Below are 15586 nucleotides of genomic sequence, written 5' to 3'. Positions count from 1 at the left end.
AGTCCTGGTTTTGAAGAGCTCACATGTCATCCTCTACTGGTTTTATCAAGAAAGCAGCTACACGCTGATATACGGGGATAAAAGCACATGAAAGTAGAACTAAATCAGGATGATATGATGATTCCTGTGATTAGAAGAATGAGTTCACTCTTGCAGTAGACGCTAGATAATCCATATCCTCCATAGCACGATGGGTGGCAACAGCCGTATCTGTAGCCTCCATGGCCTCAGCCATAGCTCAGTCTGCAGAAGCTGCCACTTCCCTAGCCACAGCCATAGCCATATCCCTAGCCCAGACCTCTGTAGTAGTTGCCATAGTAACTCATGGTGTTAGGACCTGTAGAGTTGTTTGCATATCAAGGGCAATTTTCCTGAGTATGACTATCACCAGCTTCCCTGGGACTTCTATATACCCTCAGTGATGGGTTGGGCAAACCACATAGACGTGCACCATTCTCACTGGGTAGATTAAATTGCATGAAAAAAAAATCTCATCCATTTTAATTGTGTAAAACTTTAGGATAATTCCTGATACTAATTAAAGATGTTTTCATTTGATTTCTGTGCAGTTTGGATTCTACAGGATGATTATGCTATCTTCAAAGCCCTTTTTCTTTGACCTTTATATTTAAAGATCTATAATCAGACATCACAACATCCAATGTCATCATCTGGAATTTGTTCTTTCATTAAATCCCCTTCCCAGCATCTCTGAATTTTACTTATTTTTTCATTTTGCAAATAGTTAATGCCCATCTAATGTATCCCAGGTACTATGCTTGGAGCTAAAGATACAATTGTAAATAAGAGCTGCCTTTCCCAATCCCATGAATTTATCCCCTTCATCTTTGTTATCCAAGGTAATAGAAGAATTTAACACTTACAGATAAATTCAACAAAACATAATTGAAAGTACCATAGAACCAAATTTATTTATTAATTAGAAAATTTTTTTTTTCAGATCTGTAAGTTTATTTGCTCAATGTAGGGCAGTTACATAATGACTCACATTCATGATATTCCATCACTGAGGAAAACTGCTAAGAATGGTCCATGTGTGAAATAATTTCTTAGAGAAGCATGGAGTTGGAAAAATAATCACTGAATAGACCTTAAAAATAGTTCACTGCATAACTTGACAAAAAGCACAAAGCCTCACTCAGAGAACATATTTATTGTTCTCCTGCACTGTAATAGTTATAATTTCACCATGACAAACACCAGACATTAAGATTAAGTTAACACTGGTGTTTCTTTTACTCCCCCTCCCGTTTAAAAACAAAATATATAACTGCATGTCACTGTAACAACTTCCAAAATAGATCAATTTGTTACAATCACTATTTGGAAGAGCAAACTTTACCCCCAAGAGGAAAAATTAAATAAAGAAAACTTAAAAAATTTTGAAGACAATTTTTTTGTCATAGGAATACAAAACACGTACAGTATAAGTTAATAAATTTCAAGCCACTGTATAGACATACAACACTAACATGCACAATATTGTATCAACAGAGTAATGGAGGAGTAATCCTTTCACTGGAGAGACATCATCATAGACAAGTGCATTTCTTTGAAAATAAAGAAAAGAAACCATTCAAACTGTTTAAATATTGTCTCCTCCCATTCCCTCTTCATTTTTAGCCCTCAGATATGGTTTTATCTTGCATTATTCTAAAAAGCAGCCAGAGCTGAAGCTGAAATTTAAAAGAAAAATAGGTTTTGTAATTCCAGTAAATCATTTCCAAATGCTACAAGGAAGGACACAACATTGCTCACTGGACATGAAGATAAATTAAGGAAAGCCCCACCTACCCCCCAAATCTGTTCCCATCCGTGGTATTGACTTAAGGCTCCTATTAGGGCACAGAAGCTGTAAAACTCTCTTCTGCTAGTTCTTCTGGTAGGTTTGGTTGGTTGGGACTTCCTCTCTAGCATATGGAGGGGACCTTCTAAGGAAAGTCATGCTGGGTAAACTGTGCCACGTGACAGAACATCGTCACACTCTTCTACCTTCACTGTCACCTGGATCCTGGTCAGCGTGTGCATTTCACAATTGGAAGTTCCATTTTGGTTTTAGCAAAAACAGCTGTCAGGTTTTCCTCAATCATTACTCATTCCTTTCCTTGCCTAAATAAAACAAAGAGACAAACGAGTCTGGTGTCGCTCCCTATCTCGGGAGTTCACACTGTTACTGGTCTTAATAAAAAAGGCTGAACGTATATGCAATAGGTCATGTGTTTAGAAAGACTTATCCAAAATGAGAGCGAAGGACCTAAGGCTCACTGAAACAAACTTGTGGAAATAGCATTGTGGTTCCCTACAATTCTAAAACATGCACAGATGGCATAAGAGAAATCAATCGCCAGCTTCTACGCTTTCATTAAGAAGAAAAAAAATACATAGAAAAAGTTTTGGTCAAGTAGGAGTTAAGTATTTCTTATCTGATAATGATTTTAGTTTATTTTCCTACAACAATTATTTGGGGAAGGAGTGTTTTCACGTAGGAAAAACTGACACACTTACAAGGCTCTGAAATTGGACAGAAGTTTATGAACTCTTCCTATAGGATTTTTCTACCAGTAAGCTCCTAGCACCTGAATTTTCACACACTGCACCATGAACTCTCTCAAAATGACCGCCAACTTCTACAATCCAACAGCTTTTCAATCCACCCGAGTCAGTTCCGTCAGCATAAGGTACAGTGGGGAAGACTCAAGTGAGGAGTGAAACAACAGTGTAATCCCAGAGGAAGGAGCTGTGGCAGCTTAAAAATCAGGATTTCCGTGGAAATATCAACACAAGAAATGGGATACAGACCTGAATTTTCTCTATTTTTGTGGTGTTTAACGTTTCTATTAAAGTGATTAACAATTTTTGTGGTGGATTTAAGTTAAGAAGAGAGAAGGACAAAAATTCCACAGCCACCTGCCAAGCGCCTATTAACCAAAACCTTTAAAAAGTAGCTTCGATTCTCCTCAGGCAAGCCTTTTGGCCTAGGAGATAGATAACAGTAAAACCAACCTGGATAAGGCTGAATAAGGATGTAAAAGCCAAAATAAAGAAAAATACACAATCAATGGCTTGATGTTACATATGGCTATAATGTAGAAATACTGTAAATGGCAATTTAGTGTTAATATTGTCCACTAAGTAGAAACTTGTGAAAACTAGCAAGGCCTAAACCATAAGGATAAATATACATCATGTTCTAAGTCTATCAGCTTGGGTTTTAAACTATTCCATGTCTGGTAGAGCAGGGGTTCCCAGCCCCTGGACCATGGACCGGTACCGGTCCTGGTAGGAACCAGGCCGCCCAGCAGGAGGTGAGTGACAGGCAAGTGAGCAAAGCTTCATCTGCCGCTCCCCATTGCTCGCATTACCACCTGAACCATTGTCCTTCCCCACTCCCAACAGTGGAAAAATTGTCTTCCACAAAACCAGCCTCTGGTGTCAAAAAGGTTGGGGACCACTGTGGTAGAGTACACCCTAAAAAAAATGCACAGCTAAAACAGATGAGGGGCTTCCCTGGTGGCGCAGTGGTTGAGAATCTGCCTGCCAATGCAGGGGACACAGGTTTGAGCCCTGGTCTGGGAAGATCCCACATGCCGTGGAGCAACTAAGCCCGTAAGCCACAACTACTGAGCCTGCGCATCTGGAGCCCGTGCTCCATAACAAGAGAGGCTGCAATAGTGAGAGGCCCACGCACCGCGATGAAGAGTGGCCCCCGCTCGCCGCAACTAGAGAAAGCCCTCGCACAGAAACGAAGACCCAACACAGCCAAAAATAAATAAATAAATAAATAAATAAATAAAACAGATGAGATAGAAAGTACCCAAAATCCTTACTGGAACCACAAGACTTATTGAATGAGGGCCATTCCATTTAAGTGTTCTTTTCATCTTAAAACCCTGTTCTCTAGCAATAAGTTAAAGACAGCTCCACTTGCATTAAGCTACAGAACAGCCCATATGCCAATGTGAGGTTGCTATTCCAATACAAGCACAGATAGCCTGACTTTCCACTAGTGGGATTTTAGCAAAAATGTCAAAGAGGCGATCAAAGACAGGACAGGTCATGGGTTTCTCCCTAGGAAGGTCATCCCTCCCTTACCCTCCCCCACCCAACACTCAACTCATGGTAAAAAATAAAGACTGCTGTAGTAACATCAGCATGCCCTGCCAATCCACCTGGGGGCCTTAATTGTTGCCTTCTCCCCCGTCATGGTCTTGCTGATCGCTTGTCTAGAGCAAGAGGTTGTTGCAGAGGGGCTGAATGATGAGTGTGGAGTCCCCGTAGGAGTCCTGTTGAGAGCGTCTAGAGCTCAGTGATGGTGTCATCAAGATCAGTCTTGGCCAAGTGGCAGGCTTGCTCTGGGGCACTCTGGATTTCATAGTAGAAAATGGAATAGTTAAAGGCCAAGCCTAATTTAATGGGTTGAGTGGGCTGCATGTTCTCCTTGCTGATCTCACGGGCATTGCTATAGGCTTTCTCAGATGACTCCACAATGGTCGCCTTATTCTCTCCAGTGGTGAATTCGGCCAGGTAGCAGTAATAGTCCCCTTTCATCTTCAGGTAAAACACTTTGTTCTCACACTAGGTCTCACTGCAATTCTTGATCAGGTAGTTATCCAGCAGGCTCAGCACATCCTGACATACCACCTCCAACTCCTCCATTTTTTCCTGGTAAGCATGGACCATCTCTATCTTTTTCTCATTACCATTTACAGACATCTTCTGTTTAGTGCTAATAATGACCGTCCAGGAAGAATGGTGTGCCCCAACTGAAGCAGAATCTGGCCTTTGTACCCCGACACCAAATTAAATCTTGGAGACAGAGTTTTGAGTGAAGTAGAGAAGAATAGCTTTATTACTTTGCCAAAGGGGACCACAGCGGGCTAATGCCCTCAAAACTGTGTGTCCTGGCCTGAAGGACGTAGTCAGGAGTTTTATAATAATGGTTTAAAGAAGGTGTGATCAGCTCTTGGACATTCTTCTGACTGGTTGGTTGTGAGGTAAGTAGGAATCAGCACCATCAGCCTTCTGGTTCCAACCAGTCTGGGGTCTCTGTGCTTGTGGGCAGCATACCATTAACTTCTCCCACCTGGTGGGGATTTCAGTATCTGCAAAACAGCTCTAAGATATTGTGATGTGTATCCCTTGATGGGGAGCCAAGACCCTTCCCCAAGGCTGCACTATTGTTTCTTTTGACTGTTCCTCCCTTGTCTCTGGATCCCCCTCCCTTCCCTAATTAGCAACTGTTTGAACCTGCCCATTGGATCTCAGGGTAGGTCATGGAGGCTGAATGAAGACTATTTCCTGTAATCAAAGAAATGGGGGACACAGAAAGGCTTTTGAGCCCAGGAGCCCCATGGGTCCTTCTCGGTTTCACAACTCCATTCTTGTAGGCCACTGAGAGGAGGTTTCTTTCTTCACTGGACAGTGGCTCATTCAGCTCTGCCACGGCCATGTCATCATAGCGCTCTGCCAGCCTGGCTTTCTGCACTAGCTGTCGTGGTCCACCATCTCCATGGGCTGGGTTGGGCCGGGCCAGAAGACCCTGGCAGACTGATGGGCTCGGGGGGCAGCTGCAGTGCAGCTGGAGTCCCTGTGCCAGTGGGACCAACCCATGAAGGGAGAGGCTGAGGGGACGGTGGCAGCGTAGAGGCCCAAACTAATTTTTTTTTTTTTAAAGGTTAGTCTTTTTTTTTTTTTTAAATGGGAATTATTTATTTATTTATTTATTTATGGCTGTGTTGGGTCTTCGTTTCTGTGCGAGGGCTTTCTCTAGTTGCGGCAAGCGGGGGCCACTCTTCATCGCGGTGCGCGGGCCTCTCACTATCGCGGCCTCTCTTGTTGCGGAGCTCAGGCTCCAGACGCGCAGGCTCAGTAGTTGTGGCTCATGGGCCCAGTTGCTCCGCGGCATGTGGGATCTTCCCAGACCAGGGCTCGAACCCGTGTCCCCTGCATTGGCAGGCAGACTCTCAACCACTGCGCCACCAGGGAAGCTCCCCAAACTAATTTTTTTACGGGAGAAAAAAAGAAGACTAAATGGCAAAGGTTTGTTCCCTTGCACGTTATTTTCCAATTTCTGGGCCTCCTTCATCTTTCTGATCTCTAAGGAAACTATATATTATTTATAGAAATATGAAGTTATAAAATAAAAAATTAAAATAAATAATTAGATATGACTCTTTCTCTCTAAAAATGAAGCTCACTAATATTCTCATGATAAGGGGTTGGAATCACCCTACTTAGCCATTTATATCAAAACCAATTTAAAAATACCAGCAATAGAAATATAGCATATAATATTAATAATGGTTTCAGATAGAATCTTACAATATAAAAACTGGTTTAACACTCTAATTTTACAGATGATGAAACCAAGACTTAGAGAAGAGTGTTCCAAATAGCCCCATGAGTGGCAAAGCCCAGGCTAGAACCTAGAACCTAGAACCTTTCATCTCCATCTCTCACTTTCCATTGTGTCACCCTCTTTGTTACATTTTTATAGATGTGGTATGAACATGGGTAAAAGCAAGAGGTATTGCATTTTCGTAATGGAAGAATGACAACTCCCCTTTGCTTTCTCTGTTGGTGAGCTTCCTAATTTTGACTTCTGATCTGTATGCTGAATGGCATTTCCTTTCCTCTTGGCTGGAATTCAAAGGGCTAAAATTAGCAAGTGAAAACTTGAAGCAACATCCACTTATTCTCAATGAGATTACAGTCAAGATGCTTGTTGCATTGATTAAGAGATGTAACTCTAAGAGGAAAGAGCAAAAATAAGTCCAAAAGTTCTAGAGTGGAAAATTGAGAGACTCCAGAACAAGATGACAACAGAGCAGGCTCCTGAATTTCTTTCTTCCTACAGACACACTGAATGTATAGCTACATGAGGAGCAATTCCCTCTGAGAGAAATCCAGAGACAAGCTGAGTGACTCCTACACATCAGGGGAACGAGAGAATACCCACATCAAAACGGGTCGGAAAGGTGGAGATATACTTGTGCCATAAACCCCATCTGTAGCACAGTGCCACACAATCTGGAGAGAACCCCTAACTCCCAGTTTCTCCTTGAAGAGTTGATATGGTGCATGGCCCTGTGGGCCTCCTGGGCACAAAAACCTTTCTGTGTCCCCCATTTCTTTGATTACAGGAAATAGGCTTCATTCAGCCTCCATGAACCCCCCTGAGTTCCAAGGGCAGGTTCAAACAGTTGCTAATTAGGGAAGGGAGGGGATCCAGAGGCAAGGAAGGAACAGTCAAAAGAAACAATAGTGCAGCCTTGGGGCAGGGTCTTGGCGCCCCATCAAGGGACATACATAACAGTATCTTAGAGCTGTTTTGCAGATACTGAAATCCCCACAAGGTGGGAGAAGTTAATGGTATGCTGCCCACAAGCACAGAGACCCCAGACTGGTTGGAACCAGAAGGTTGATGACGCTGATTCCTACTTACCTCACAACCAGTCAGAAGAATGTCCACGAGCTGATCACGCCCTCTTTGACCCATTACTATAAAACTTCTTACTACCCTCGCCAAGGGGGAACACACAGTTTTGAGGGCATTAGCCTGCTGTGGCCCCCTTTGCCTGGCAAAACAATAAAGCTATTTTTTTTTTCTACTTCAACCAAAACTCTGTCTCGGAGGTTTAATTCAGTGTCAGGGTACAGAGGCCGGATTCGTTTTCAGAGTGAAGGGTTTGGACTGAACATCTAGCACCCCAACTTTTAAGGTTCCCACTTGCGGGGTGGACACCGCAAAAACCAAGCTCTGAAAGCCAATGGTGCTTATGTTCATGAACTTGACTATAGCAAACAAAGAAGCTGTTCTTAAAGGGAGCATGAGCACTTAATGCAGCGATTTCCCCGGGACTCAGCATAGAGGGAGCAGACAGAAACACCCATCTCCCAGTCTTTCCCTGAAAGGAGTTTGACCGCATACTTTACAAGCTGCTGCCTAAGGATCCAGTTTTCTAATGAGCATACATCCAGGTGCTGACTGCAGTCCTCCCTGGAGCCTGAAAGAACCAGTGGACACTTCCCCATCTTCTCCCTCTGGCTCATTCCAACAATAAAACCAAGCCATCAGTATCTCCCTGGAAGGAGCTTGTCCACACATCTAGCACCCCGCCTACTATGGCTTCCACCTGAGGGACAGGCCTGCAAATCACCTAGCTCTGATAGCTAATGGGGCTTGCATTCACAAGCCCCACTGGACTATAAAAAAATTTTTCTTTTAAATTGAGATATGTGACATATAACATTATATTAGTTTCACTTGTACAACTTAATAATTTGATATTTGTATATGTTGTGAAATGATCATCACAAATCTAGTTAACATCCATCACCACATGTAGCTACAAATATTTTTTCCTGCAATGAGAACTTTTAAGATCTACTCTCTTGGACTTCCCTGGTGGCGAAGTGTCTAAGAATCTGCCTGCCAATGCAGGGTACACGGGTTTGAGCCCTAGTCTGGGAAGATCCCACATGCTGTGGAGCCACTAAGCCCGTGTGCCACAACTACTGACCCTGTGCTCTAGAGCCCACAAGCCGCAACTACTGACCCTGCATGCCACAACTACTGAAGCCCACGCGCCTAGAGCCATGCTCTGCAACAAGAGAAGGCACCACAATGAGAAGACCGCACACCGCAACGAAGAGTAGCCCCCACTCACCGCAACTAGAGAAAGCCTGTGCGCAACAACAAAGACCCAACATAGCCAAAAATAAATAAATAAAATAAATAGATTTATTTAAAAAAAAAAAGATCTACTCTCTTAGCAACTTTCAAATATACACTACAGTATTATTAACTATAGTCACCATGTTGTATATTACATCCCCAGGACTTATTTATTTTACAGTTGGACGTTTGTACCTTTTGACCACCTTCACATATTTCACTAACTACCACCCCCTGCCTCTGGTAACAACCAATCTGGTTTTTGTATCTATGAGGGTATTTTTTTTTTTTCAGATCCCTTATATAATTGAGATTGTACAGTATTTGTCTTTCTCTGTTGACTTATTTCACTTAGCATAGTACCCTCAAGTTTCATCCATATTGTGGCAAATGGCAGGATTTTCTTATGTATTTTATGGCTGAACAATATCCTGATATATATCTGACAATTTCATTATCCATTCATCTATCTATGTGCGCTTAAGTTGCTTACAAGTCTTGGCTGTTGTAAATAATGCTGCAATGAGCATGGGGGTACAGGTATCTTTTTGAGTTAATGTTTTCATTTCTTTCAGATAAATACCCAGAAATGGAATTGCTAGATCATATGGTAGTACTATTTTTAATTTCTGAGGAACCTCCATACTGTTTTCCATAGTGGCTGCCCCAGTTTACATTCCCACCCACAGTGAACAGGGTTGCCTTATCTCCACATCTTCACCAAAACTTGTTATTTCTTGTTTTTTTGATAATACCTATTGTAACAGGTGTGAGGTGATATCTCATAGTGGTTTTGATTTGCATTTCCCTGATGATTAGTGATGTTGCACACCTTTTCCTGTTGTCCATTTGTATGTCTTCTTTGGAAAAATGTCTATTCAGATCCTCTGCTCATTTTTGCATCAGATTATTTGTTTGGTATTTGGTTGTATGTGTTTTTTATATATTGTGGATATTGACTCTTCAGATATATGATTTGCAAATATTTTCTCCCATTCCATAAGCTGCCTTTTCACTTTATTGATGATTTCCTTTGCTGTGTAGAAGTTTTTAGTTTGATGTAGTCCCACTTGTTTATTTTTGCTTTTGTTGATGTTGCTTTTGGTGTCAAATCCAAAAAATCATCAAGGAGCTTATTGCCTATGTTTTCTTCTAGAAGCTTTACTGTTTCTAGAAGTTTGAACATAAACTTGTTCAAGTCTTTATCCATTTTGATTTCCATTTTGAGTTAATTTTTGTTTATGCTGTAAGATAGTGGTCCAGTTTAATTCTTTCACCTGGGGCTGTGCAGTTTTCCCAACACCATTTATTGAAGAGACTGTATATTCCTTTCCCCCATTGTATATTCTTGGATCCTTTGTCATAAATTAATTGATAATATATGTACGGGTTTATTTGTGGGCTCTCTCTTTTGTTTGAATGATCTATGTGTCTGTTTTTATGCCAATACCATACTGTTTTGATTACTATAGCTTTGTAATATAATTTGAAACCAGGGAGTGTGATACCTCCAGCTTTGTTCTTTCTCAAGTTTGCCTTGGCTATTTAGGGTCTTCCATGGTTCCATACAAATTTTTGACTTGTTCATTCTATTTGTGAGAAAAATGCCATTGGAATCTTAAAAAAATTGCATTGACTCTATAAATTGCTTTGGATAGTATGGACATTTTAACAATGTTAATCCTTCCAATCTATGAGAATGGAATATCTTTCCATTTATTTATGCCATCCTCAATTTTTTCATCAGTGTCTTACAATTTCCAAAGTACAGGTCTTTCACCTCCTTGGTTAAAGTTATTCCTACATATTTTGTTCTTTTTGATGCAATTGTAAATGGGATTGCTTTCTTAATTTCTCTTTCTGATAGTTGGTTATTAGTGTATAGAAACACTACCAGTATTTGTATACTGATTTTGTATCCTGCAACTTTACTGAATTTGTTTGTTAGTTCTAACAGCTTTTGGGTGGACTCTTTAGGATTTTCTATATATAACGTCATGTCATCTGCAAATAGAGACAGCTTTACTTCTTTCTTTCTGATGTGGATCCCTTTTATTTCTTTTTCTTGCCTAGTTTCTCTGACTAGGACTGCCAATACTTCATTAAATAAAAGTGGTGAGAGTTGATATCCTTGTCTTGTTCCTGACCTTAGAGAAAAAAGTTTCAGCTTTTCACCATTAAGTATGATGTTAGCTGTGGGCTTGCCATATATATGGCCTTTATTATAATGGGAAACATTCCGTCTATACCCAGTTTGTTGAGAGTTTCTATCATGAGTGTATATTGAATTTTATTCTAAAACATATTTAGTAACACTAGTATATTTCAATAATTTGTGTGAATCGTGCCTGAAAAATTACCCCTGAGCTGCTTCTGCCAGGGGGTTGACTCACAGTATCACACAGAACATGCCCTGATGTTCTACAGTGGGGAGGTGTGTCTTCAGCCTAGACACCAAGGAGGAAGTGTTTCTTTCCCACTGAAAGGAATTCAAACACCCCTCTTATTTCCACAGCAAACAGAACTCCAATCACAGCAGGAAAAACAAATGCAGCTGGTAAAAGAAGAACAGAGGTTAGTGAGACCCAGAGCTGCAGTCTGGGGCCAACATTTCCCTAAGGAGGCAGCAAGCTTTTGGCAGATACTGCAGAGCAATAAATATTTCCTTAGAAATAAGTTGATAAAGATTGAGTGGTTGACTAGAACTGCCTTAATGAGGTCCTTGAAGCAAGAAAAAGAGACCCCAATGCAAGAACCTTGCTGGGCACAAAGAAGACAACCCAAACTGGAAGAGAATTTTCTCTGAGGAAATGGAGATAATCATTTATTAAAAATTATTGGGCTTCCCTGGTGGCGCAGTGGTTGAGAATCTGCCTGCCAATTCAGGGGACACGGGTTCGAGCCCTAGTCTGGGAAGATCCCACATGCCGCGGAGCAACTAGGCCTGTGAGCCACAATTACTGAGCCTGCACATCTGGAGCCTGAGCTCCGCAACAAGAGAGGCCGCGATAGTGAGAGGCCCGTGCACCGCGATGAAGAGTGGCCCCCACTTGCCGCAACTAGAGAAAGCCCTCGCACAGAAACAAAGACCCAACACAGCCATAAAAAAAAAATTATCATTGTGCTACCGAGTCCAAGCTCACTCTGCTCCCTGCATGACAGGCCAATAAATTGGGAGAGGAAGTGTTGAGGCAAGGAATAGTGACTTTATTTGGAAAGCTGGGTGTCCAAGAAGATGGCAGACTAGCGTCCCAGAGTACCATCTTATTGCGGTCTGGATGCCAGTTTCTTTTACAGAACAGAGAGGTGGAGGAGGTGAGGAAGTAAAGTAAAACAGGCCATTAGTCTTGCAAAATATCTCCTGGCTTGGCCAGCATCGAGGGAGGGGATATATTAATTTCTTCTTTTCTGCAGCTGTTCACAGGTGGGCAGAATGTCTCCCTGTGAGCTGGACAAAGGCACTTTAGTTTAACATTCGGGCAGAGGGTCAGTGTTCCCCGAGGCAGGCCATTATGTATGCTTACAGCTATAGACAGCATCCTTTTAATGATTATAATAACAAAAGCAATGAAAAGCAAAGGTTAAAGTAAAAGAAACAGATTCAACATGGAGTTGGATTTTGCTCTTCCCTGTTACAGTTGCTCTTATGAAGACCCACTATGGCTTATTCTGGAGAAATTGGGATTTGTAGATTCTTTATAGGTGCTTAGTAGGGATAATAATCTTAGGATATTGAGTCAATGTGCTTTCATTCTTGGGAATCCCTGCTTCCACATTAAAGTAGGTTGAGCTGTCTGGGATGCAGACTTGGGAAAGAGGTTTGAAGGTTATAATGTTTATTAAGAAGAGTCCATGGGATGGCTCTGAGGGCGGGAGTAGCAGGAAGCAGAGCTGAGCAGTCTCTGCAGCTAGGATGACCCTCTAGCATTGTGCCAAGTAGGGTCAAGGTGGCCTGGCCTTTATACTCCTATATTGATCAATCATTGGATGTGAGCATGACCTTGCGTGTGTCTCCACCTGAGCCAGTCCTAGAGGGGATACAGCTGAAAGCTGTGTGCCCACCATACTCCCAGAGGCTGGAGTCCAAGTCTACCCATGCATCCTGGTGCCAATTCCACATGCTACCTCGGGTTCCTGTGGCAGAGGCTGCCCATCCCCTGCCTTTAGTGCCCAGACCTCCACTGTGGGCAGTCCTCCCACAGTTAGAATTGATATAACTGCAGGCTTTTCGTTGAACCACTGGAAGCAGCTTTGCTCACAAGAGAGACCAGTTGAAAGTGTCCCCCCCACCCCCATCTTCCAGCAGCTTTTAATTACTGACTCTTGGGAGTGAAGAAATGCCCCAACTTCTTGGCCTCTCAGTGATATCATTTTGATGCGTGTGTTTTACACAGTTCCTTGAGTTTCCATGTGAGATTAAGCTCCCATCACCCACTACAACAACTGTCTTAATAATTCACCCTTTATTGGCCATCTCCCTTTCCCATTCTCAGTCCCCCACTCCTCTGCCAGTGTTCCCAGCCCCTCCCAAGTAAACTACTTGCACCCAAATCCTTGTCTAAGGATCTGCTTTGGTAAGAATCCAAACTAAAGAGTTCCCCACAGCAAAAAAAAAAAAAAAAAAATGCTTGGTAGACTCATAGACTCAGAGGATGTAGTTTCTTTCATTAAGTCTGATCTGTGGAGATTAGTGCAGCCTAGAAGCAAGAGGATATAATATAAGGAAAACCTACTATCTGGTGCAATGAAATATCAGAGGAAAGGGTGGAGGGGAACGTTGAAGACGCAGGTCCTCGTCTTCCCCTTCTCAAGGTAGAAGTCTATAGCATGGGGGACATATCCAGGTACTGTGGGAGAAACATAATTAAAAGCTAAATCTCTCCCAACCCAGAAAACCTCTCCACAAAGGTAGAAGAGAAATAAAACAATTTTACTATTGAATAAGCATTAAACCAGAATGGGGTGCGTAAGTATCACTGATGATCTGTGAAGAGATTGCAAAGATGGAAAGACATCATTTTATAGAGCCATTTTATAGAGCCAAGCAGATACCACCCATCCCATGCACGGTCTCAAGATAAACAATAATTACTCCTCTACTCCTCCTGACAGCACCACTGGTCGCGCATAGATCATCCTAGATTCACCTGGTAACTGAACCTGGTAATTAGCCATCTGTGTTAGCTAACTGGTTTTATTCAAAGGAAAAAAATCAACTTCTCACATCTTCATGACAGGAGGTAGTTTCGGAGTGAGGCGCCAGCCAAAGTTAGGCTCCCACCCTCTCACAGAAATTAGGAGATGGGGCACTTAAGAAAGACATTCCTGGGTCATAAAGCTGACAAGAGGCTTATTTAGCTTTTAAAAAGATTTACATATGTTTCAAAGAGGCAGAGAAAGAATTTGACAGTTACAAGTTTTCTAAACTAAATGCTCTAAGAAAAATGAGCTCTCTTCCCTATTTTCAGCAGAGAAATTAAGCATCTTATTTTATTTAAATTTGCCCTTACGGTAGGTATGTGGGAACCCCAACACCTAAGGGATCTTCCTGGCAGGGGAGAGTCCCAGGTTGTTCTAGATGATGCTCCAGTGAACAAGGGGGGAAATTGTGGGAGACAGAGGGGACCAGGGAGTAGATCAAGCTGCCCCTTGTCAACTGTTGCAGGGCTTTGGCTTTTATGGCGAGTAAGGTGAAAATTCATTAGAGTTTTCATCAGGGAAGGGATGGGGTCTGACTTCCATTTTCGAGTCACTTATAAAATTGGTAGGTACTGACTGAGCAACTCTTTATTCTCAGGACTCCTGTGGGTGCTAAAGGAGACACAGAAGAAACAAAGCTTCATCTTGAGGTTGGCTGCTATGCCGATGAGGAGAGAATGGGGAGAAACAGCCACTAAATAGGATGAGTTCATACAGATTTATCTGCCCAAAGGACAACAGTCAGTGTACAGAAAAGTCTAGAAGAAACGAAAGCAGAGTGAAGAGAAGATGATGAGGACTGGAAAAGTCACAGGAAGCATCCGGGAGAAGATGGGATTTGAGCTGTGCATTGAAGGATGCCAGTAGTGCGGTGACGGAAATGCAAACAGCATAAATTAGAGGTCGGGGTCACCTTGAATAGAGCCTCTTTGGAGTAGGTTGAGAGAAATGAACAAATTAAGATCATAGAGATGCAGTGGAGACCAGGTGTTACTGATAAGGAAGTATAATGAACAGACCTTCAAGGAACTGACTAGTAGAAATGGACCCATTCTCTGCTCTGATATCCTTACTTCTAGCGGAATACAGTAGCCATACATTTGCATAATGGCCTTCTCCTTGTTACTTCTTACCAATTAGTTAGGTTTAACAAAATTATAACAATTACTTTTAGTTATAACAATTACTTTTAATTACTCTGCCATTCCTTCCTTACCCCATCTCCCTCTCTATCCTTAGATAAAATCTCACCCCCATTAATGGGTGAAATTTAAATAACTTGGGACCTTTAAGCAAAATGCATTTTTGCTGGCAGGATGAGGGCTTCAAAAGAAACAAGAATAGAAATTGTGATGGTTAATTTTATGTGTCGGATTGACTGGGCTACAGGGTGTCAGATATGTGGTTAAACATTATTCTGGGTGTTGCTGTGAGGGTTTTGGGGGTGAGACTGACATTTTAATGGGTAGATTGAGTAAAGCAGCTTGCCCTCCCTCCTGTGGGTGGGTCTCATCCAATCCAAGCTGAAGGCCTGAAGAGAACAAAATGGCTGACTTCCCCCAAGTAAGAGAGAACTCCTCCTGCCTGGGTGCATTTGAACTGAGACATTAGTTTTTCCCTGCCTTTAGACTCAAAGTGGCTTTTCCGGGGTCCTGAGCCTGCTGGCGTATGAACAAGAACTACGCCATT

At 42.1% G+C, this 15586-nt stretch overlaps 1 protein-coding gene across 1 annotated transcript; it reads right to left on the bottom strand.

The window, feature by feature from the left end:
• Nucleotides 1–4317: 4317 nt before the first annotated feature.
• Nucleotides 4318–5470, bottom strand: LOC132365545 (14-3-3 protein gamma-A-like). Its single transcript, XM_059922263.1, has 4 exons — nt 5396–5470; nt 5179; nt 4663–4784; nt 4318–4569 (listed from the first exon to the last, which is right to left on the bottom strand). Exons 1-4 carry the CDS (start codon nt 5468–5470, stop codon nt 4318–4320), a joined length of 450 nt encoding a protein of 149 aa, XP_059778246.1.
• Nucleotides 5471–15586: the final 10116 nt, after the last annotated feature.

The sequence above is a fragment of the Balaenoptera ricei genome, chromosome 4 (genome assembly GCF_028023285.1).
Source record: "Balaenoptera ricei isolate mBalRic1 chromosome 4, mBalRic1.hap2, whole genome shotgun sequence".
NCBI classification, from domain to species: Eukaryota; Metazoa; Chordata; class Mammalia; order Artiodactyla; family Balaenopteridae; genus Balaenoptera; species Balaenoptera ricei.
The sequence above is the reverse complement of the archived record's forward strand: the minus strand, read 5'-3'. Positions and strand labels throughout refer to the sequence as shown.